General features: G+C 47.9%; 1 protein-coding gene and 1 long non-coding RNA gene across 2 annotated transcripts in view; one reads left to right on the forward strand and one right to left on the reverse strand.

The window, feature by feature from the left end:
• Window positions 1–4,447: 4,447 nt before the first annotated feature.
• The window catches only part of FBXW8 (F-box and WD repeat domain containing 8), a 123,106-nt gene continuing 102,716 nt past the window's right edge, over window positions 4,448–24,837 (reverse strand). Inside the window, exons 8-11 of the mRNA XM_044244191.1 lie at window positions 22,823–22,950; window positions 7,975–8,148; window positions 6,213–6,323; window positions 4,448–5,689 (exon numbers count right to left, since the gene is read on the reverse strand). Of these exons, the coding sequence (XP_044100126.1) occupies window positions 5,560–5,689; window positions 6,213–6,323; window positions 7,975–8,148; window positions 22,823–22,950 (543 nt within the window). The 3' untranslated portion in view covers window positions 4,448–5,559. The remainder of the gene's footprint in view (window positions 5,690–6,212; window positions 6,324–7,974; window positions 8,149–22,822; window positions 22,951–24,837) is intronic.
• LOC122903388 lies at window positions 8,116–9,389 on the forward strand. The gene is made up of 3 exons (XR_006383963.1): window positions 8,116–8,188; window positions 8,465–8,544; window positions 9,254–9,389. It is a non-coding gene; the product is annotated as an uncharacterized LOC122903388 (long non-coding RNA).

The following is a 24,837-nucleotide window of genomic DNA, read 5'->3' on the forward strand; positions in this document are numbered from 1 at the left end:
TGGGATTGCCTGGTACGTGGAATCTGGAGCTCTCCCAGCAGTGTCTCTGCTGAGGGAGCCCCCTGCAGCCTGGGGGAGGCCGCCTTCTCCCCTCCTCCACCCCCAAGCAGGTGGGACTCCCCTTGACTTGGAGCTGCAGGATGGCTGGCACGGCCACGGTACGCCTGCATCTTCTGGGACTCTCCCAGCTTGCTGCGATGTCTTGTTTCTCCACAAAGGTAGCTCACTGATGGAAAGTGTTTTTATAAACAATGTTCCATCAGCTCCCATGCTCTGGGTTTTAGTTTGGGAGAAGCAGCCACTCGGGGCCTACAGACCACGGAGGGCCACAGCTTACCTAAACAGCTAATTAAAATGAGAGTCATTCACCATGGGCCCGGTCTGTGCTACTCCAAAGAAGGCTGGGTTGGTCCCAGTCACCGAGGCTGTGCTCTGAGGCAGGGGTAGGGCCCATTTCCATCAGAGGGTTGCCTGCAGCGTTGTCCGGGAGCCTGCCCGCCGGCTCCCAGCGAGCCAAGAGCGTGAGGTGGTGGTTTTGCTTGTTCAGTCCTTTGGGGGAATGATCAGGGTTGCGGTCCGTTGGAGCAGACCGGCTTCTAGACAGGGCAGGTTAAGTTCTCCCAGTCTAGCAGGGAGGTCGCTGCTGCAGGCACGGGGGACAGGTCTCGGGACGGCCATTGGGGCCATGTGGTCCGTGCAGAGGAAAGGTGTAAGACTCAGAAACTGCATCTGTTATCTGCTGGACCAGTGAGTGTGCCCGGGAGGGGCTTTCTGGCTGCCCAGCACCCCCTGCTGGCCCCCTGGGCCCTCGGTGGGGCAACTCACCTGAAGGGAGTGTTGTGTGTTTTGGAATTTGTTCTGAAACAGGCAGGTTGGTGAGTCAGCAGGAGCACTTGTTGAACAGGCCTCTGTGCATCCAGAATGACACCAGCAGCTCAGAGGAAAGGGGCTGAAATCACTGCTAAGTCAGATATTTGAGGGAAGTGCAGTTGTGCTTAGAGGGCATCGAGCTTGGGGAGGGCGTGCGTGCGGGTCAGCGCTCAGGTCGCACGTGGGGCCGGGTCCCCTGCTGCTGCATCATTAACGGGAGAAGTTCCTGGATCTCAGCTTTTGGTTGTTAAAAGAATCTGGCAATTTGACGTGACTGCATCGGTTTCATAGGTTCCCCAAAGGGCCGTGTCATGGAAATCTGGTAGGCGAGGCTCGGGGGACACATCCTACAGCCGTGCTGAACATAAGTTCTGGGTAAGGGAATAACGTACAATCACAACAGCTTCCAATTCTGGCCGAGCACCCTCTTGCTGGACTTGAACAACACAATTCCATTGTCTGTGCTCTGCTCATGGGGGGCGGGGCACCTGTGCACCTGCCCCTGCCCACCCCCCACCTGCCTGCTGAGGCTAAGCCGCAATGCCGGGAATGGCAGTGACTTCCGTGGGCTGACAGAGTTAAAAATACAAGTCATCTTGGCAAGGGTTTTGCAAACACCTGCTTTGCAAGCTGTCCTCCCACACGGTGACCTTGGGAAGGCCTTGGAGAGAGGAGCCGAAGGAGCCAGGTTTTGTTTTTGTTTTTTGTTTTTGTTTTTGAACCACAACTTCCCAGGGCATCAGCACTGCCTTTGTCTCTGGGCTCTTCCAGAATCGGGAGGCAAGTGCCAGCCGGGGTTCAGGAGCGGATGACCTTGGCCCGGTGGTTCCTCCGTCTCATCCAACCAAGTCAGCAGGGGACCAGCCACCTCCATCTTCAGCCCCAGAGCAGGAGTCAGGGCAAGGGAAATGCTAGGTGGCCACTTCTGTCCCCTCTCTTAGCAGGGGAGATGGGGCAGCGTCTGTCCTGGCAGTGGGCAGGGGAAGAGATGCTCCAGGCTCAGCTCTCGGTGCTGCGGGGGGCAGGAGCATTCCCTGCCCTAGGCGCCAAGCCGGGGTGGAAAGGCCACTGCTGGAAGCCCGCAGTGAGCATCAGAGGTTGAAAGCCTGCCCTGTCTGGTGCCTGCGGGAGCCCAGCGACAGGGAAGCCGCCACCATGTGGCAGAGGCAGCTCCGGCCAGACCAAGGCCAGAAGCTCCTGGATGCCGCAGCTGCTGCCTAAAGCAGAGGCCCTGAATGGGGAGGCAAGACGCCGCCTGCTGCAGCCTATGGACACGGACCTGCCCGAAGGCTGTGCCCACGAGGGGAAGCCATGCTCGTCCATGGCGGCCAGAGCCCGTCTGCAGTAAGTCGGTGTTTGTCACGTAAATGCAGAGGGGAAAGCGCCATCTGTCTGAATGTGGGGCCTCTAATCTGAAGTGGGGTAGTGGGGCAGAGGACCTCCTCCTGGGGTCATCGTGAGCCAGGGACCTGTTCTTCTCTCCCAGGGAAGGTGATGCCATCCTCAGAGTACTTTGTGAACACACACTGTGAACACAAGGCAGCTCGTGGCTTGGCTTAAAAGGCACAAGCGAGTGGCAGGAAATTCTCAGGTGGGGTGGGGGGTCTGCAGTCTCCTCAGAGAATCTGATGAAAGCCAACCTGACTTCCCAGAAAATGTTCTTGTGTACAACTTCACATCTAGTTTTGTGGGTTTCTTGGATCCTGGGCTGGGAACCCCTGGAAGTGGTGGTTCTGGGTGGTTCGATGCCACTGTGGCCCGTGGAACAAGGCTACCCAGCCAGCTGAGCCCTCCAGGGGTGGGGTACTGTGGTGGTGGGGGTGTCGGTCACAGGACGCCTGGCTGGGGTGACCAGTAATTGAACAAGAACCAAATTTTAAAAATTTATTAGAACCCACAGACATACATTTTATAAAGTATAAGCAGAAGGCAGACAACATTGTAAGACGCAAGAGCTCCGGGGCTGGGCCCTCTGGCTCCCCCAGGGACACGGGAGTTTCTTCTCTCTTTAGGGGAGACGGAGGGGGGTGAGTCGGAGCAGCAGCAGAGCTACGGAAGGAAACAAGTGATACGTCTGCTCACTCCGAACCTGTGAAGAAACCCTCAGACTAGCCAGGTAAGGTGGGGTGAGGGGAAGAGGTGGACAGGGGCCAAGAGGTTTTAAGTCACTGGGTAATGTTGATTTCTAGAGGAGCTCTGGTCCTTTCCGCACCTTCCAGGGTGTCAAGTTTGCAGCAGAAAACACTGCCTGAGATTGAGTTTAGATCTGATAAGCCCTCCTTCACAAAACCATGCAATTTTCCTGAAGGGAGGATATTTGTTTTTTTTTTAAAATACTTAAGAGCAAGTGTGAAAGCAAGGTGGGGTAAGGGGCAGAGAGAGAAGCAGGCTCCCCACTGAGCAGGGAGCCCCATGAGGGGCTCGACCCTAGGACCCTGGGATCATGACCGGACCTGAAGGCAGACGCTTAACCAACTGAGTCACTCAGGTGCCCTCTTAAGGGGAGATGTTATAAACAGGTGGAGGAGGAAAGAAAACCCCCATAATTGTGACATTTTACATTGGACTAGCTGCTGGCTGTGAATGACAATAGTTTAAAACTAGTTCTGGTAAAATTTTCTGGGTTTTCAATGACCTTTCATGGCCGCAAAGCTGGGGCAGGAGACCGCGGCTGTAGAGCGAGCAGTGGAATCGAACCGGCAGGGCCAGCCTTTGAAAAGAAAAATGTGTCTTACTTAGTGGTCCAGTCGTACGGAGGCTACGAGAGGTGAAAACCTCACAGAGTGAGGTCACGAGGGGGTCAGAGCACCACATGACAGCAGGAGTAAAGAAAATACTTTGTCTGCTAAGTGCAGACCAGCTTTATTTAGGAAGGAATTTGGCTGAAAGGAAGCAGAAGGCTGGCTGAAAGCAAGCGTTGCTCTGGGGACTCAGGGATGATTTCCAGGTGCGACTCTCTGGGCCCGATGTCCCGTTAAGTTGCACAGAGGTTTGTAGTGATGGAATATCAACCTGAAAATACTTCCGAAACCTCACAGCATTTCCCAGTTTTGTACACTGGGGTACAGTAGGAGAGCTTCGTTCTTCTCTCGGATTCGTGTGGGCAGATCGTCCCCACCCTGGAAATCTGTGCATTAAGTACCTCCTTTTCGGTTTCTCACAGCCCCTGGTGGTTTTTTGTATCAAGAGTTGTATAGTTCAGGGGTGCCTGCGTGGCTCAGTCGGTTGAGTGTCCTCTGGGGGTTGTGGGACGGAGCCCTGTGCTGGGCTCTGTGCCCAGTAGCGAGTCTGCTTAGGATTTTCCCACTTGCCCCTTTGCTCCCTAAAAAAAAAAAGTCTATTTTGGCTTTCCAAAAAAGCTGGTCCAGTGTAAAACGGGTAAGCATAGGGTTTAACTTTGTGATTTGTTGGTAACCCTTCTTCCATTCCTTCCTTTGGGGCCACTACCTGAGGCACAGCGAGCCCTTTATCTACTTTCTCGTCAAGCCCCACTTCTCTTTGTGCATTCTGGCCTCACTCCTGGCGTTTTGCTATTCAGTGTGTTCATGGCCCAGAGGGTTCACATTTTCCATTTTTCTTTTTCACTTTGTTACCTCATTTTATTGCATTAGGGGGTCACTGACTTGGGCCTGGCTGTATCTTTGTGGAATGTGAGACTGCCTTTGTGATTTTTAGATAGCAATTTTCTGTGCATGGTCTAGGGATATTTAAAAAGGCACAACACTCTATTGGATCATACTTGGAAATTCTATTAAGTAAATCCTCTAAATCCTTCAATTTTTTTCCCCCACTGATTATATCTGTTGATCACCCACTAGAAGCATGGCCTTTCTCTTTGTAGTTTTGTCAGTTTTTGTTTTAGTGTTTTTAAGGGATATTAATGGCCGCTGCTCAGAACAGTCTAAAAAAACAGTCTAAAACAATGGTTTTCCCTCTTAACCCTTTGGGAAGGGAAGCGACATGTCACCTGGAGGAACTCCCCAGTGCCGCCCCGCTTTAGCCCAGTGGTTTAGGAGAAGGGCTTCTCCCCCAGCTCTCCATCCTAGGTGGAGGGTGACTGTTTATGCAACAAATAGGTAGAAAGTAATCTACTTTGTACCACATGCTGTGGACACGACAGTAAACAGTCCTTAATGCAGTAAGTGTATAAATATATAATTATAAATTGTGGTAAAAACTACAAAGACAGTACTGCTCGCCTAGGTTTACACGGGGTGGTGGTATGAAGGACCTCCCCGGAGTGAGACCGTGATCTCTGAGCCCACACCCCAGGTCCCCCAAGAGGAAAGGGCTTGCACAATGGAGCAGAGCCCTGCATGGTAGTGCACAGACGGCAGTGGGGGGACCCACACAGTAGCCAGGGGAGAGGGTCCCGGCTGGAAACAGGGTGACCAGAGTTGCGTGGCAGGCAGCAGATGCAGGAGGAAGGAGGGACAGTGGGTGGAACTCAGAGGCACAGTGTCAGGGAGAGAAAACAGAGTCAATGCCACAGCCCCTGACCACCTCCAGCTTTCCATAGGCAGCTCCAGAGAAGCAAAGAGGCCGCAGAGGAAAGCAGAGGCAGTTGAGGGACCTGTGGGTTAGACCAGTGCACCTGGTGCAGAGCTCCTCGGTAGTTTTTTAATTCATCCACTTTGGTTCTTCCCATTTCCCCCCGCTCCCCGCCGAGGTGCTCCCCTCAACACGGTCCTAGGGAAAGGCGAGCGCAAGGTCATAGTTGTAGCCCGGCACGGTGTCCGCTGCTCGGCAGATGGGCAGCGTGCTCTGGAAGGCCAGCCGGTCCACGGCAAATTCGTAGGCGTGGATCAGCCCGCGGTGTCTAGAGGAAGCACACGGAGAGCGAGCGCGTTAGCACGGCACTGCCAGGCCCCACCCCAGGCGTGCACCCCACCCGGGCCCGTGCTTCCGGTAACACCCGGGTCCCTTCGGCCCACGGGCCGTCGGACTCGAGACAAGTCAGGAGGAGGGGACAGCGTGCGGGGAGGCCAGCGGTGGGGTGGTACGTGGAAAGTGTCAGCATCAGGGAAGGCCAGGACACATCCCGAAAGACCCAGCTGGGTGGGGGGCTCCGGGGTCCAGACTGAGCACGAGGCCGGGGCTTGGCCACCTGCACTGGGGGTTCAGCCACAGCGGTGGTGGGTGCTTCCATCCCGGCCCCTGGGTGCCCCACGCCATGTGCTATCCTGGGGGAGGCCTCACAACACATGCACTGCCGCACGGCCACGTGGGCTCGAAGTTGCTGTGACAGTAGTCGTGCCTGAGAGAGGACCCGGGCGGGATCCTCCTCCCAGAGTCGAACTACGATGGTCTGCCCTGAACCCCTGCAGCCCCAGCCCGCTGACCTCCTGTGAGTGGTGAAGTTGTCCAGGTCTGTGTTGCGCACCACCCTCTCGTAGGGCACGTTGGCCGTGATGAGACTGTGGCTGTTGAAGGACAGGTGACGGACAGGGTGCCTGAAACAGGACGGGAGTGAGCCGTGGGAAAGGGAAATGCTCTGAAACTGGGCATCTCCCACGTTTAGAAGTTATGCAGAAGAGATGCTAGAAGTCTCTGCCAAGCTTATGCCAGAGGACAAACCTGGGCTCCCAGAGGGGCAGAGTCTTGCCTTACCTTACCCCCGCCCTCTGTACCCCCAGCTGACTACCCTGCAACATGGTGTTTCGGACATCGAGGAGGTTAGCCACATATGGCAGAGAACAGCCCCATTTCTGGCTGGCTGGCCTTGGGTAAGTTCTCCAAGCCAGACTCCCCAGCTGCAGGGTGCGGGGCTGAGTTCTAAAAGCCCCTCTCCTCCTAAGCTTGAGAGAGCTACCACAGCTGCAGGTGCTGTCAGGCTGCAGTGTTTTGCAACAATGGCTAGAAATTAATGTAGCAAAGGCTTTTGTTCATTCTAAAAACTTTCATCCAGTGCCTCCAGTGGAGAATTCCTACCTAAGAATCTAATGTTTGCATGAGAGACGTTATAAGCCCCCAAGATGAGACACAGGATTTGGCACTGGGCTCTGGGCGGTAAAGGCCCATCAGCCAGGCCTTTCGGGAAGACAGAGCTGAGACAATCTGTGCAGGATCAGCAGGGGCTGCTCCTGGGATGGCTGGAGGGGGTGGGCGGGTAACAGGCTTCTTGGCTGGAACAGAACGTTCTCTTGAGAGTACTGAAGGTTCAAGGGGATCTGAGTCAGGCCCTGTCAGTCCAGGGCACCGGCTGGAAGACTTCACTAGGGGCCAGGGAGGCAGGCGGACAAGGGGAGCTGGCTGGAGATGGCAGGAGGAAACCGGGAGGGTGGCAGTGGAGGCTCCCATGCTCAGCAGGGCTGGACCAGAGGCTCAGCAGAACCAGACCAGCTGTGTGCATGGGCAGGGGAAGACCCAATGGTCTCACAAGCTCTGGGCAGGAGTCTGAAAGGTGAGGCCCAGCAGTATCCCGGGGGAAGTGGGGGCCTTGCCCGGCACAAGCCACGAACTAGGGTTGAAGACTGGTTGTACACTTACAAATGAGTTAGGAAAATGAATGCTGGGAGAGGGAAATTCTGGGGAAGACCTGACCAGTCCTAGCCTCACCCAAATGATGCCCTGGAGGAAACACAGCTTTTCAGGGAGAGAAAAAGATCTGCTGGAGTGGCAGCCTAGTGCAGCGGCCGGAGTTGCTGGAAAGTGGGAGAGGGACGGCGGCAGTCCCCTGGGCCGGAGCCTCAAGGAGAGCTGCCTGACGAGGGGCGGTGGACGGCTCCGGGAGGCCGCTAGTTCTGGGAATGCCACCGCGGAGGAGTTTTAGTTGCCTTCTGGCACCACCTGGTGGCAAGTCCATGTGTCACCACAGAAAGCACAAAAAGGGATTACACGCCTGCTTGGTGAGTAAGGCAGGGCTGGACAAAGTCAAGAAGTGTGGACATCACCCGGGGCTCGAGGCTCATAAAAGCTGCTAAAGGGAGTGAGCACTAGCTCCCGCTGCTCTCTAAGAGGCAGCCAAGCCCTCTTTTAACCTTGCCTGCTTTTGTCCTGCCTTTTCTTATCCTGACTTGCGATGTGTATTTGCAGGTCCGGGCAACTGTGAATTTCTTCCTTTTATTCTCAGAGTCCACATGCATACCGTGAGTGCCCCATTACCTGGAGTGCACTTCCCACAGCTTCTGGCTCATCCGATAATCCCACACGGATACCAGGCCTTCCTCGCCTCCACTGACGATTTTCCAGTCGTCCATCTGCACCGCGGAGACTCCCAGTTGGTGGGCGGAGAGCGACAGGGCGATTTTGTCAGTGCGGAGGTCGTGGATCCTCACCCTGGAAGGCCCAAGATGAGCGCAGAGAAGGGAAAGGGGAGGTGAGTTAAAGCCCAAAAGAACAGAGTCATCCTCAGGGGTTCTGGTCTGTGCACAACAATCTTGTGAAAACACAGCATACAAAAACCCCTTTGGTCGCAAATATCTAAATATCGCAGAGAAGTTTTCCCCCTTTAGGCACACATCACATGCACAGCTCAGATGCACAAGGAATGAGCTCACTTACAGTGCCCGCAGCTCTCTAGACAGAATGACTTAAAAGTCCCTGGAACAAGATAGCTGCGAGAGAGATACCGTGCTCTTTCTCTGCTTGACAGGAAGGACGCCTGCCCTGAGCACGAGTCCACTCCGAGGGAAGGTGAGCCGGGCCTGGAATCTGACTGCACAGCTGTCCCAGGTAAGTGTGGCGCCCAGCACCGTGGTACTGCTGGCAGTCTAAGATTCTGTTAAGGGCAGGAGATAAACTAGCCACACTCGTTTGCAACCCAGATCCTTACCCAGTTGGGAAATTAACACTTTTCTGGTATTTAACTCAACTCCATCAGTTCATCACCCTCTTGCTGAAATTTGGAAAGGGAGGTGTCTATGGTTGACCATGGGGACACTGGTTGCCACTTATCTGAAGTCTCAAAACAATGACTTGCTTTGTCATAATCTGAATTTAAGAACCTCTTTAAAAACTACTCTTTACGTAAGTATATGCTGAATTTCCACATATGGACAAATTAGATAATGAGACAAATTTCTCATCCAGCAGAAATACCAACACAGTTCCGGAAATAAGACACACAGCCAAAATTAAATGTGGCAAAATTTCAGTACAGGTGAATGTAACAGTCTCTGCGCTGTGAGTCAAAAAGGAAAAGACCCTACCACCCGGGACGGGAACTGGACAGACCTAATGCCAGCCTGTGAAATGTGGTCCCGACAGGTGGTGAGAAAAGATGATCTGAAACACGTTCTGTGTCCTAAACTCAGTTTTGAGCATGTACACATAGACCTAGTGTTTTTAGATTTCTAAGGAACATAAATTTGAACTGAAAATTCTATACCCAGTGTAGCTTCCAAGTTGAAATACATAAGATTTTTGTTTGTTTTCTTCACAGAAAAAGACCCCAAGTCAGCTACTTATGGATACTTTCTAGAAGAAAGGGATGTACCAAAATTCTGGCAGAACACACAGGCCATGCAGAGACGAATGACAGAGATTTTCAAATGTGGAACCAGACTGCCGGCTTGAGACCGAACGTACTTGCTGAGTCTCAGGCGCAGGCAGGATAAACCCACGTATTATCAGGAAGCGCCCTGAATAGATCACAAAGTAAAGCTCGACGCAGGCAACACAGGAAGGGTACACTTCAGGACCAGAAGCTTTACAATGACGGAGGGGAGAATTTAGCAAATATTTGGTAAAACTGCCTGGGAAAAACAAACAAACAAAAATCCAACTTACATGGACCTGGTTTTTGTAGATTTTAAGTAATTCTGTTTCTTGCATCATAATACACTCAGGTTTAAGCTGATTTTCTTAAGTTTCCAAATTTGAAGACCTAAGTGAAATAAACCACTTTCTAGAGAAATAAGAATCACCCAAACTGACCCGCAAGGATTGCAAAGGTAACAATGAGCAGACCGAGAAGGCTGTCAAGGGAGCAACAGTCCTGCAAACATGCTAAATGGGCCCATCCTGGAGGGAAGAGCCCAGGGGCCAAGCACACTGCTCCACAGCCAGCAAGGACAGAGGACAGCTGCCCAGGTCTGTCGGTGAAGCCAACATTCTGTCCTCCCCAAAACTGACGATGAGAGCAGAGTATCAAAGACAATGCTAGATCGGTGTCAGTACTCAGACTGGAATAAAATACAGCAGAACCCCTTGAGGGTGTCCATTAATATACTTCAAGTTACTACAACAAACCATGGACTGCTGAAAAGAAATGTGATGAGATTTACCTTCTTTCTTTCTTTTTGTAAGATTTTATTTATTTATTTGATAGACAGAGATCACAAGTAGGCAGAGAGGTGGGGGTGGAGGGGGAAGCAGGCTCCCTGCTGAGCAGAGAGCCCAGTGCGGGGCTCGATTCCAGGACCCTGGGATCATGACCTGAGCCAAAGGCAGAGGCTTAACTCACTTGCCACCCAGGTGCCCCTCTAAAGAAGGTTTAAAAAACAGTGGTCTGCTTTTACTAATACTTCACATTGTTTTTAAAATTAGGTACAATTAGATACAAGAAAAAATGAGAAGTGGACAAGTTTATTAGAGATGACAGTCGAAGATAACTCAGTAATAACTCAGATCAAATGAAATATGTCAAAATCAATAGCTATCTTAGGTACAAACAACCACTAGTTTTAAAACATGTACTCAAAGAAAAAAATGCCACTTATAAAAGCAATTAAAGACAATACCCTATAATAAATTTCTCAGCTTGGAGCTCTTAAATTCTAGATATCTCAAAGAGTTAAATTCAGAATATTCAGAATTGGGGTGCCCTGGTGGCTTAGTGGGTTAAAGCCTCTGCCTTCAGCTCAGGTCATGATCCCAGGGTCCTGGGATCAAGCCCCACATCAGGCTCTCTGCTTGGCAGGGAGCCTGCTTCTTCCTCTCTCTCTGCCTGCCTCTCTGCCTACTTGTGATCTTCCTCTGTGTGTCAAATAAATAAATTAAATCTTTAAAAAAATAAAAAAAAAATTCAGAATAGAGAAGGCCCTTCTAAACAAAAAAACAAAAAACAAACTCAGAAGTCAAAAGGGAAAATACTGATAACTATAAAAGTGTTTAAAATTTTCCCACATGGGGAAAAAAAAATCAAAATCAAGGCAAACCATAAACTGGTGGAAATGTTTGCAACAGAGAACTGGCTAATTTCTTGTTTAAAAAAAGTCCTTCAAATTGAAAGTAAAGACTGGCAACCCAATATTACAATAGGAGAAAAGCTAAGAAAAAATAGTTCATGGGAAAATACTAATGGCTTTTAAACATGTGTGAGATGTTTACTGGTAATGAGAGAAATTATGAACTAAAATTACAGTTGAATACCACCTGTCATCTACCCACCTGACAAAGGTCAAGTTTGGTAGTAAACTCTGTGAGACCCTCCAGGCTGGGGAGCCTTGGGCAGGCAGGCACGTATGTATGCCTCTGAGCACACCTTGTAGGGCAGGATCTGGCAATAAGCCAACGAACAATACACTTGCCTTCTGACCTAGCAGCTTTGGTTCTAGGAATTTATCTGTGCTGTATCTAACATATGTCTACAAATACATGGGCATTTAAGACCATTAGTTATAGCACTGTTTTTAGTAGCAAAAGATGGGGTTTCTGTTTCAGACAACTTACTGACCCTCCCACTGAAAATCACTTAGTACTGCTGGATAAACAACAGCCTTTAAAACGCACTGCTGGGTTCACAAAGCAAATGGCTGCCCCAGGGCCCAAGCTGGAAAGCAGCCTGGACAGCCTGGGGTGGGGCGAGGCTGCTGGCAGGGGCCAACCTTAGGAACCAGTGGCAAGCTGGTAAGACTTAGGCCCACCCAAAATAAGTGGGGTGGGAAAGGGGAGTCAAGACGTCTGCCTTTAAAAAAAAAGGGCAGCCTCATAAAACTTCTGGAAATGAAAACACCACCCCTGAAATTAAATTCAGAATTTGTGGATTAGACAATAAATCTCAAAAACGACCTAAAACAGAACACAGATAAAAAATGTGACTGATGGGATGCCTGGGTGGCGCAGTTGGTTGGACGACTGCCTTCGGCTCAGGGCGTGATCCTGGAGTCCCGGGATCGAGTCCCACATCGGGCTCCCAGCTCCATGGGGAGTCTGCTTCGCTCTCTGACCTTCTCCTCGCTCATGCTCTCTCTCACTGTCTCTCTCTCTCAAATAAATAAATAAAATCTTTAAAAAAAAAAAAGATTTATTTATAAAAAAAAAAAAAAATGTGACTGAGGAATGGGCGCCTGGGTGGCTTAGTGTGTTAAGCCGCTGCCTTCGGCTCAGGTCATGATCTCAGGGTCCTGGGATCGGGTCCCGCATCGGGCTCTCTGATCAGCGGGGAGCCTGCTTCCCTTCCTCTCTCTCTGCCTGTCTCTCTGCCTACTTGTGATCTCTCTCTGTCAAATAAATAAATAAAATCTTTAAAAAAAAAATGTGACTGAGGGATTAAGAGATGCAAATGATAGAAGGGGACAGTGCACCGTGTATCCAAAAGAAGTTCTAGAGGGAGAAACAGTACAGGGCAAGGAGGCAATATCCAAATAGTTAAGGGCTGGTATTTCTCTAGAATTCATGAGAGGCATGCATACTCACACTCCAGAGCACTTACCAGAACGAGAATTTCATATTAAGCGTATCCTACCGAAGCGAGGAACACCAGAAACAGCGTTCGCAGCACGGTTCACTAGCTCTGGCACGACAGCAGCTCCGGGTGGCCATCCGGCCGCCCCGGCGCCATCTTTGCAGGAGGCAGAGCGGGGCAGGCCGACAGTCCCTAAGCCACTGTGCCACGTGAGGCGCGCCGGCCTGGTGTTGTTGACAGGTGTGGGGGTGAAGAATCAATGTGTGTGTGCTGTGTGCGTACAGACACCCTCCAGAGAACGCGGGCAGGCAGTCGTGGCTGAGGAGGACCAGGCTGCTCAGGAAGAGAAGTACCCAGAAGCCTGGCTTCTCTGTTGTACTTTTGAATTCAATTTTGAATGTGTGGGTTGCCTGTTCAAGTAAAGTTGAAAAATTTTAAGATTTTGGGGATGCCTGGGTGGCTCAGTCAGTTAAGCATCCAACTTGGTTTCAGCTCAGGTGATGATCTCAGGGTCATGAGATCAAGCCCTGCACTGGGCTCCGAGCACTGGGTGTGGAGCCTGCTTAAGGTTCTCTCTCTCCCTCCCCTGCCCCTCGATGCCCCTCTCTCTTAAAAAAAAAAAAAAAAAGGGAAAAGAAAACTCTTAAGATTCTGGAAGGACACACTTGAATTGGTAACAGCAGTTACCCTGGGGAAGAGTGGCAATAGCAGAGTGAAGGGGATAAAGGCGCCCTTTCCTTTTAAGCGGAGACACTGCCATGTTGTTTCAGAAACAGGAACTCATTCGTGATGGGGGAGGGGGGCACCCTGAGGTCTACAGAGGTACCAGCCACACTCTGTTTCTAAAGCTGGGGGGTGGATGCACAGGCCTTCTGTGACTAAACTGTACACACAGCTTACGTACACTCCTAGATGTATGCTTTTGTTTCAAAACTGGATTTGAGGAAATAATGTAGTCCTAGAACACGGAGGAGAGATCCACTGGTTCTTCCGGGCCAGCACACAGAACCATCTAGGCCACGCTGTGCGCAGACGAGCTCTGACTCTGGCAGTGCAATCCTCCCTCCCCAGGGAGGGGTGGGGGGTTACAGATGCAGGGAGAGCAGGCAACAGGCTTGGAAAAACAGGTCTCCCTCCCTGCATTTAGAGCCACTGGAGGCACTGTGTGAAGGGGAAGTGAGGAAAGGTATAAATGCTGGGAAAGGAGCGCCGCCCATAGGCTACAGATGCACTGCACACTCGGGGCAGCTTGGAAGGGGCGGGTGCGGGGAGGAGGAAGATTCTGGCCCAAGTACTTTTCAGCACATACTTGGTTAATAAGGGCCTATTTTGCTGTGGTGATTTTCATAAAGAGCCCCTCTGTTGAATATTTATACTCCATAATTTACAGTTTGGCTGTTAGGGAGACAAAGGCAAACACAAATTTGGTCCAGAAGTTCAAAGTTTGCCATCTGTTTTCCTATTGTATTTAGATACCAGCATGGATGGCTCCAAACAAAATAAACAAATACACCAAAAGATACGGCATTTGTGTATTTTACATCACTAAGGAAAACAAAACCGGGCCAAAAGAGACTTGAACTTCTACCCCAGGAAAAAGGGAAGAGCATTTATAGGACATCTCCTTAGAGAGGCATCACTCTGCTTTCTCGTCAACAGACAGAAATGACACACCCCGCGGTGTGTGAAGTCCGCACGAGCCATTCAAATCCACATTAAGAAACCGGTGTCTGCCTCGAGCGTCTGACAGAGCGCCACCAACCTGAACCACATCCCTTGGCCAAGTGTGCAACCTCAGCACTCCAATCAGAGACTCAGTGCTGGGGAACAGGTAGCACGACAAATGGGCACAAAATCCTGCCAAGACAACGGATTCCAGGGCCAGAAAGAAGCCAATGGTAGATATTGTGAATTCCTATCTAGCAAGTATTTCATCAACTTTGCCCGTTGAAGAGAAAAATAATTGGTCCGAGAGCTGTAATTGTATTATGTTTAATATTCATGGTTGGGTTTGGAGGGCTGTTCCAACACTCCCTCTCTCCAGCCCCTCTCTAATGAAAATCACACCATAGGAGTCGGCGCTAGCCCGCCAATTAAAATAAAAGACACCAGAACCTTCCAAAGACTCCAGCAGAGGAGCATCCATCTGATGGGCAGGAAAACGTGCTGGAACTGAGAGGGAGGCACGCTCTGGTTGGTCCTGTGCTAAGAGCTTTGAATAACTTATTATAACACTTGCAGATGGAGCAAACACAACATTTACGCCCCACTCACTCTCTCTCTGACAGCAGGCAGCAGCACACCCCCACTCTGTACTTGTCGGGGCCAGAAGGAAGCTCTGAGACTCTTTAACTGGGGGGTCACCACTCAGGGCTCGCCTCCCATTGGTTTGGATTAAATAGTCCCAAATGATAATAAGGCAAACTGTATTTGATGGCAAAGATAAAGCCTATTTAGGCTCTGGCTCGGCAGTTTCATTTAGAAGGACCTGACCTAAAGCTGTATTTCTCTCCGGAAAATAGAGGGAACAAATAAGAAAACATTAACATGGAGGCTTCTTTTTTAAGAGACCAAATTAATCAAGGTTTTGGTGTTTTGTTTTGTTTTTTCCAAGAAATCAATGCATGATTCTGTTTTGTCCTGCTGAACCTGGGCTATTAGAGAATCTTAAATATAACCTTATATGCCAAAATCAATAAGCTTTATCTCTGTAGCACTGACAGTGGCCTCTGGTAAGGATTCACTGTAAACAGCAACTAGAAGAACATCGTTTTTTTAAGTGGAATGACCCAGTTTAATTATCCAACTCCAGGCTCTGCTCCGAGCTCTGCATTTTAAAGCTGTATCTCAGGTTTGGAGTTCTCTCTATATTGCCCATAAGAGTGGGAGGGCCCTTGGACTGATCACTCGACCTTTCTGGCTGTTTGCTCAGTGGGGCCAGCAATGGATGGCCTTGAAGAGCTCTGTGAACATCTTGTGATCCCCAGCAGAAAAGCCCATGAAGCCATCTGTGGGCAATAATGGTGATGTATATGCCCCCCCCACCCACCACCAATAAGGCACAGGATCCCAAATTGGAAACATGGAAATACTTAGCTTACTTTAATATCCTTTTAGATTTTAAATTTTAATCAGATGACTATACCTAGAATAACAGCCCTATTTTACGGTTAATTGATTTTCAACAATGGTGCTGAACAGTTCAACAGGGCAAAGAATACTTTTCAACAGATAGTGCTGGACAGCCAGGCAAAAGAATGAGGTTGGGCTCCCATCTTACAACATACACAGAAATCAACTGTAACTATACCCGGACCTCAGGGGAACAGCGAAAACTAGAAAAATCTTGGAAGAAAACTTAAGAGTAAATCTTCGTGACCCTGGGCTAGAAATGGCCTCTTCAGTGTGATACCAGCAGCACTAGTGACAGAACAAAACGGATAAACTGAACTTCATTGAAATTTAAAACTTCTGGGCTTCAAAAGATACCACCAAGACAATGAAGGGACAAACCACCAACTGGGGGGAAACGCTTACAAATCCCATCTGAGAAAGGACTGGTATCTGGAATCTATTAAAGACTCTGACAACTCAATAAATAAAAAAGACAAGTAGCCCAGCGAAAAAAACAGGCCAAGGATCTGAACAGACACTTATTCGATGAGGCCAAAAAGCACATGAAAGGAAGTTCAACATCACATTAGCCATCAGGAGAACGAAAATCAAACCCAGGATGAGCTGCCACTTCACACCCCTTAACGCTATAATCAGAGACAAGGGCGAGGACCCGCGAGGACATGGAGAAATGAGAACCGTCGCCCAGTGTCGGTGGGAGAGTCACATGGCGCAGCCACTTTTGCAAAGAGTCCAGAGTTCCTGAAAAGGTTCAACATTGAGCTACCATGTAAGCCAACAATTCCACTCCTCGGTATATAGCCAAGAAAACGAAAAGCCTATGTCTACACAGAAATTTGTACTTGAATGATACAGCAGTATTCACAATAGTCAGAAAGTGGAAACAACCCAAATGTCTATTAAGTGACGAGCGAATAGTTGGGGTGTATTCATACAACGGCGTACTATTTGGCCACAGAAGGAATGAAGAAGTGATTCAGGCTGCAACGCAGGTTCATCTTGGAAACATCATGCAAGCGGAAGAAGCCAGTCACAAAGGGTCACATGTTATAGGACTCCATTTATATGAAATGTCCACAACAGACTCGGAGAGACAGAAAATAGAAGAGTGGCTGCCTAGAGCTAGAGGAGCTGGAGGGAACTGGGGAGTGGCTGCCAGTGGGTACAGGTTTCTTTTTGGGGTGATGGTGATGGCGGCATAACCTTGTGAACGTTATATAACTCAGCCTTATGAATTGTACAATTTTAAAATGGCAAATTGTAGGCATGTGAATTTATCTCAAAAAAAGGTGCTAAAAATTTAAAAACTCATCTTGAGATTCCAGGGCAAGAAAGGCAGTGAGCATTGTTGGTAGAGTGACTGTTGCCTTGGCAACCCACTCCCATCTTGACATAGGCCCTTACCACCAAGTCCTATTGAGATTCTCCCTGCAGAGCAGTGACGAGCTGCTTTGTTCCAGGATGTTCCAGGATGAGATCCGCTGTCCCCCCCCACCCCCCCGTTTTCATGGTGGGGAATGAGCAGGTCACCGATGAGGAGACTGAGAACAGACAGGATGGAAAGGGGTCTCAGTTAACAGCCCCCAACTGCCAACTATTCATTTATTTAAATCATTGAGGAGAAAGTGGGGGTTCTGCTTCTGGCCAAGAGGAATGAAGCCCGTCTCCTGCTGACCACAACCAAATCCTCTGGACAAAACACAAAGCAAACACCTGAGGACACTGGAGAGTCAACTCCGGATGGTGGGCTGTGGAGGAAGGGGCCACATGGGGAAAGGTTTCCCATTTTCTCCCTCTTCTCTCTCAGCCACACCCCAAGTATGAGCTCCAAGAGTTGTGTGGTAGTGCAGGAGCTCGAGCTCCGAAAGAAAGGCCGCCTTTCTGAAGAACCGAGGCAAAGGGCCCTTGCAGTCCCAAGACTGTGTGTGTTGGGGAAGGGAAGTCTTTGTGGGGATTTCCCCCCTCTTTGTTCTATAGCCTTGTTACCACAGAGCTGCACGGTGGTAGTGAAGCAGGCAGGGAAAACCGAGAGAAACCCTTTCTTCTGGTCAGAGGCCCAAAGAGCCCCTGAACGCTGGAAAGTATAGGGATGAAGAGAGGAACACACTGACGGAGAGCCTGTTACTGTTTGTACAAGCCCGCACACAAATCTCCGGCTCCTCTCTGAGCTGTGCAGGACAGCTCCAATGCGGCATATAGCAATGGCTCCGAGATTTCATCTAAGATTTAAAACACTGTCATGGCACCTGGGTGGCTCAGTGGGTTAAAGCCGCTGCCTTCGACTCATGTCATGGTCTCAGGATCCTGGGATCGAGCCCCGCATCGGGCTCTCTGCTCAGCGGGTAGCCTGCTCCCCCCACCCTTCTCTCTGCCTGCCTCTCTGCCTACTTGTGATCTCTGTCTGTCAAATAAATAAATAAAATCTTAAAAAAAAAAAAAAAAAAACCAACAACAGTGTGATCTCCAGAGGACCGGAATAGACAGTTTTTCTGAAGACACAGAGATGGCCAACAGACACCTGAAAAGATGCTCAACATCTCTTATCAGGGAAATGCAAATCAAAACCACAATGAGTTATAACCTCATGCCAGTCTGAACGGCTAGTATCTAAAAGAAATAAGCGTTGGCGAAAATCTGGAGAAAAGGGGACCCTGTGCACTGTTAGTGGGGAAGGAAACTGGTGTAGCCACTGTGGAAACCAGTATGGGGGGGTCCTCAAAAAATTAAAAAATTCCACTTCTGGGCATTTACCCAAAGAAAACAAAAATGCTAATTCGAAAAGATACATGCACTCCTGTGTTCACTGTGGCATTATTTATAAGAGTAAGATATGGAAGCAATTCAGGTGTTCATGGATGGATGGATGGATGAAGAAGATCCGGTATATATACACAACGGAATATTCTCAGCCATAAAAAGTGAAATCTTTCCACTTACAACATGGATGGACCTAGAAGGTATTATACTGAGAGAAATAAGTCAAAGAGAAAAAGACAAATACCATATGATTTCACAGATGTGGAATCTAAAAAACAAATACAGAGAACCAACTGGCAGTGCCAGAGGAAGTGGGTGGGTGGAAGGATGCGCAACACTGTGAAGGAGACTAAGAGAGTACAAAATTCCAGGTATAAAATAATAAGTTGCCGAGATGAAAAGTACAGCCTAGAGAATACAGTCAAGACTGTACAGTAAGAGATGCTAACGACACTTGTCCTGGTGATAAGGACAGATGGCTGCAATCACTGGACCACGACATTGTGTACCTGGACTAACAGAACACTGCATGTCAGCTGTACTTTAGTTAACAAACAAAAAACCACATACAAAAAACCAGTAGCATCTCAGACTGAACCCTGGGTAACGTGTGTGGGACAGAGCCAGAGAAGCATTAACAAAACCTTTGAAAATGGAGCTAACACTGGAGTTACCACCCACAGAAGACAGAACGTGCAGTCTGAACCTAACCAGGGTCACTGCCTATTTACAACAACAACAAAAATCTTTTTTTTTTTTTTTTTAGAGTAGGCTCCACACTGTGTGGAGCCCAACATGGGGCTTGAACACACAACACTGAGATCAAGAGTCCGACACTTCGCCAACTGAGCCACCCCCAAGTGCCCCCTAACACAGAAATCTTACCATTCTCCAGAGGATTATACAACACGATCCAAAGTGGACACAACATGACATTTCAAATGTCCAGGATACAATCCAAAAGTACTTGACATACATCCCCACCCCCGACACCACAGAAACAAACAAAAAAACACCAAAAAATCCCCAGGAAAATGCGACCCACTCTTAAGGGAAAAAACAACCCAGATTTGGGGAATCACCAATGACTTTAAGAGCAGCTATTGTAACTATATTCCAGAAGGTAAAGGTAAAATGGTAAGAAACAATGAAGTTCTGAGCAGAGAAACAGACCTACATGCAAATTTGGAACCCAAAAAACCGGAAATAAAAAATTAGCAGTGGATAGGCTCAGGAGGAGAAGGATATGACAGAGGAAAGAGTCAGTGGACCTGAAATTAAATGTTAGAGTTATTATACACTCTGAAGGACAGGAAGTTCAGGGAAGAAAATGAACAGACAGCATCAGTGGCCTGTGGGATAACATCAGAAGTCTGATATCACGGAGTCCCAAAAGGAGAGGAGAAAGGGATTAGTGCAGAAAACAACATCTGAAGAAATAATGGCCACAAACTTCTCAAATTTCATAGAAGACATAAATGTAGAGATTTCAATGCTCAGTGAACCCCAAACACAGGTTAAACTGAAACAACAACAAAGTGGCCTATTTCTTTCAGTCTCTCTCTTGGTGCCTACTGAGGCTTCTTGTAAATGTTATCATTCCTAAGCCATTACTTCATATTGTCTTCATTGAGCAAATGCATCCTTTCATTTCATTGAAAACACCGTTATTTCATGTAGCATCTAAAAATGCTGCCAATTAATTTTAAGATTTCCTTATAAAGGATACGTCCTGATTGCACAGCTGTGAAATATAAAAAGGGCATCTTAGAATAAATACAAAACTTGGTGTTGAGCCCTGACTGAGCGCTGGACACCATGTGCGGAGAACAGACACGAGCCCACTCCTGACGTTACTCCTCTCTCTTCTTGGTTTAGCAGGAAAGGACAAAATGTGTGTTCAGAAGAAGTCAATAATCTATGATGTTAAAACTCTTGTGCAGAGCCATACTCCTCCCTCTCCCTGCTTTACAGCCCTTTTCTCCCAGGAAGGGAGAAGCACAATCCAACAATAACCATTTCCACCCTAATCATTCTCTTCATCTTTATCAGATTTTTTTTCTGGAAAGGGTGAGATGCGGTGAGCTGTTCTTTCCCTTTAAATTTTAGCCCCTCCATCCCCCCCAAAAATGCCTTAAAAAATTCTACCCATTTTTTGCTAATTTCCTTACATTCATGAAGATTACTTTTGTCTTAACCTGGGACAGTTTTATGTATCTTTAGAGTCCACTTCATTTTCAAGTTATTGATAGAGTACTAGGCGCAGTAGAAATTAAGTTTAAATAAAAATTTAAAAAGGAAGTTCCAGGTTTTTAAAAAAGCAGCGGCCGTTAACTGACAACCAAGTACGTTGTTCTCTTCATAGTACTGGACCCCTTGCTCCCACTTTTGAGATGAAACATAAGCTGTAAGAGCCTCTGTGTGCGTCTCTAACGAGATCCGACTCCTAGCTAGTAAGCCTTTGCTGAAAACACAGGCACACCCCATTCCTGCTACTAGATTTGAAACTCTAGATTCCTTACTCTTTTCTTTTTCCAGAGGTATAATTTTTTAACCCCTGTGTTTCCAAATTCATTTTGCTTATGCTACTATTCTGATTCATAAGGAATGACCTCTGTGACGGCGGGCTCCTGACATCCCAGCAGCGGCCCACCAGCTGGCACATCTAGGACTGCCCTGATGGAACGCCTCTCTGAACACCCTCTTCTCAACTCCAAGCCACTAGTCTGCTCTTTACATCCACAGAGACAGAGGATGAAAAAACAAAACAAAACCAAAAATCCACACCATAACACTGGTTTCCTAATGAAACAGACTTCACATGGTCAGATCTGCACTTGAACATGACCAGAGAGCCGCTCTCCATAGGGCCTTTAGCTCCTCTTCTGGCAGCCCTGCTCCAGAGGACAAGGTCAGCTTTACAGAGTTTGCAGGTCTGCTAATGGACAGGATGCCGTTCGGCTGACAAGGGTTGGGACAGTCTGGCTTTAACTGTCCCCGTCCAGCCGACTGGGCTAAGTAATGCAGGCAGCAGAGACCTCTTCTCTGGAACAGCACTGGAACACCACGGCGGCTTCCTGGGAGCCTAGCTATAGTCGAACACCTAAATGCTCATGCCGTAAGCAAACTCTGAGGGATGACCTACAATCCTAAACCCTTCCATTTGGATGCCCCCAAGAGGCCTCTGCATTCGCTGTCCTGGAAAGAGAGTAGTAGCAACTCGATCCCTGGGGGAGATCCTGTCAGATAAGCGTGGAGCCTTTGTGCGGCTCAGTCTGCAAACCACAACATAGAAGTAAACTGCAAACTGATTTCATTTGCTGTGCCACATGTGGGGCCACTTACCAAGCCTGGTTTGTTTTTTGCTTTTTTAGAGAAAAACTGTCCATACAATGAGGAGTTCAATTCTTGAGCTCAGAAATTATCAGCCATTTTAGGAAGCCTTGAGAACCAATTTTCTTTCAACAGAGCACACTCACATTATCTTTCTGCTCTAAGGGAAGGGGGTAGCAGAGGGGTGAAGGTCAGGAGTTGAAAATATTATTTGACACAATAATTATTTTTGCAAGCTGCTGCACTGGTGCGGCAGAGGTCTGAGACTTGGCACACGGGAATGCCCGCCTTGCGATCTGATCCCCCCACCGAGCAGACCACCACCTGCAGCCCGGGGCTGGGCCCGGGGGAGGGGGCGCCGGCAGACCCTGGCCTCTAGCCATGCTACCTCTCTTCAGGGCACTGGATCAGACATGGCAGATAACCAGCCAAAAAAAAGACAAGGAAAAGAAAAGACAAGGGAGAGAAGGGACGGGAGGGAAAAAGACCTAAAATTTGGACTCAGAGGGTCTTTTCAAATACTTTAATCCTTTCGTGCTGGTGGTTCCTGGAGCGTCCGTTACTGGCACTAGACCCTGTAGCAGGAAAATCTGACTCCCCAAGCCAAAGCGTTAAAGAGAAGACTGCTAATCAGCTAAATAGAAACTGGAATCTGTTCCCATCAAGTCCCTTTTCCCCCCCATCACCAGAGGGACACCATAGTGTTCTGAAATACACTCTTGACATCATTTGGCAGGCAATCCTATTCTGCTGAACATGATTCAGCCCTTAGGTTATTGTTTTTAATATTAGAAAGTGAGCTTTTAAATGCCAGACAAATTTTGCAGCAGGGGGACAAAAGATATTCCAAGTGGTCTCACTGGACCTTCTACCAACTGTGTCCACCAAATGGCTTAAAAGACCACCTTCCCATGGCGTTTCAGAAACGAGGCAGAGAGCTAGCTCTGTCCAACTATTACCTAATGCAAGACTTTGTTCTCCAAGTTCACAGAGACGGTATTTAAGGATCAGGCTGAACTGAGGCGGCAAGGCTGTGGAGTGAGAACGCAGCCGTGCAAGCAGCAGAGGAAATGAGCGAGCACGGGGGAGGCGAGGGGCAAAGACCCGGCAGAAAGCCACTGCCGCCGCTGCAAAACATGGCTCTTCACTCACACCTACCTCCTGTCCATGTTGCCGCTGACCATGAGGTTGGGAGGGCTGTCTCTGAGGTTGACGCAAGTGAAATCACCAAGCGCGTTGCCCAGCTTTGAGAGGCACCGTTCTGCTTCCAGGCTGTACACCAGGATCTGGGAAGGAAGGAAGATACGTGGGTGTGCAGCTGCTTACAGCAGAACCCCATCCAACACTTCTTATCCTAGACCATCACCCAGCTCCCCTTAACAGACATGTTCTGCTGCATAATTTCCTGACCTTTTCCAGCACAGGGATATGGCTCTTAGAGTGACAAAAGTAAATGCAAAAGAAAATAAAAGAACAGCCAAAGAGTTCCCAGGCCAAGGTACAAAAATCATAGGACACAAGGGAAAACACCAAATGGGGACATTAGGTATCCCAATTTCCTAACCCAGAAAGAGCAGCATGGAAACTAAGAGTCAGTGACGGCATCAGATTGGGAAGCTGCCTTCTGATTTTCTGATGTCCACAGATGTGCCAGCCTGTGTTATCTCATTTTCCCCATCTCTGTATTGCTATCCCAGAAGGTGAAAGAAAGAATGGTACTATTTCCAGGAGGATGGATAGTTAATCACTACATGACAGATGATTTCTTTAGACTAAACTACAAACCAAAACACAAAGTCTTATTCCCGAACATTAAAACAAGTTTCTTAAGTGAGGTATAATTGACATTCCCAAACATCTCTCTCTCCAGCCACTCTCCCCTTGCTAATTTTAGGAGGTTCTGTTCTATAGGGTGTGGAAGCAAATAAAGTATCCTTTATCTCTAGACTACGTATTCATTATGATCGAACAGTTCTGTGCTTTCTCTCCAGCAAAAAGAAAAAAAAGGTGGTTCATGAGGAATCTTTCTAAAGATTATTTAAGTCTTTTACTAAAAAAAAAAAAAATTCAATTAATTAACATTAAATGCTTGCTATGGGGGTGCACGTGTGGCTCAGTTGGTTGAATGTCTGCCTTCAGCTCAGGTCATGATCTCAGGGTCCAGTGAGCAAGCCCGATATCAGGCCCTATGCTCAGCAGGGAGTCTGCTTCTCCCTCTCCCTCTGCCTCTGTGATCACTCTCACTTCTCTCAAATAAATGAATAAAAATAACATAAAATAATAAAAATAACATTAAAAAAACCCTAGATGCTTGCTATGGATTAGTCTTTGTTGTAAATACTTAAGATACTGCCCATCTGTGCCCCCAAATTCACAGTTCAAAAGCCACCTCATTCTCATTCTCTCTCTCTCTGACACACACACATACACTTCTGGGCACGTATTCTTTTCTGTTGATCATGCGGTTAAAATGACTGAACTCAAAACTATTAATGTTAATATTTTGTAGAGATTCTCCTCCTTTTGCACACACATGGAGAGGACATGCTCTCTTTTTCTTTTCAACCTTACATTTATCAATTTATCAGGATATTCTTCTTTCAGTATTGAGAGGCTGATGATCTCTACCTTGAAAACCATGATCTCCTTATCAACACACACTTCTAACAAGTGAATCTTTGGAAATGCTTCACAGTTAAAACAAGATTACCACCTTAGTTAATATTGCCAGCAGCTCCTGAAAGGAAGAGAGACTATTTCAAATTTGAAAATGCCTTCCTAATCTATTAAGACTATAGAGAACAAGCTAAATTTTATTTGTTTTCATGCAGTGGAAAATAACTTTGAAAAAACTCCAAGAATTCTATACAATTCTAATAATTCTGAAAATAATTCAATAATTCTAAAATATTAAAAAAAGTTATTCTTCCAAGTAAGAACAAAGAAATAATCAAATCTTCTATCTATAGCAAATAACCTAAAAGCTGCATAAAATCAGTTCTAGGAGGGAGAAAAAAATTAACAGCAATCTCATGGTCTCTTACATAGGCTAATTTTCCTTGTAAATAGAGCTCTTGGTTGAGTTCTTGGACTCAATTTCTTTTTGTTTTCAACTTCTATAGTAGGAAGGTAGGCTTCTGATGTGCAAACGTTTTGGGTAATTGTAAGAATTA

Source organism: Neovison vison, chromosome 3 (genome assembly GCF_020171115.1).
Source record: "Neovison vison isolate M4711 chromosome 3, ASM_NN_V1, whole genome shotgun sequence".
NCBI classification, from domain to species: Eukaryota; Metazoa; Chordata; class Mammalia; order Carnivora; family Mustelidae; genus Neogale; species Neogale vison.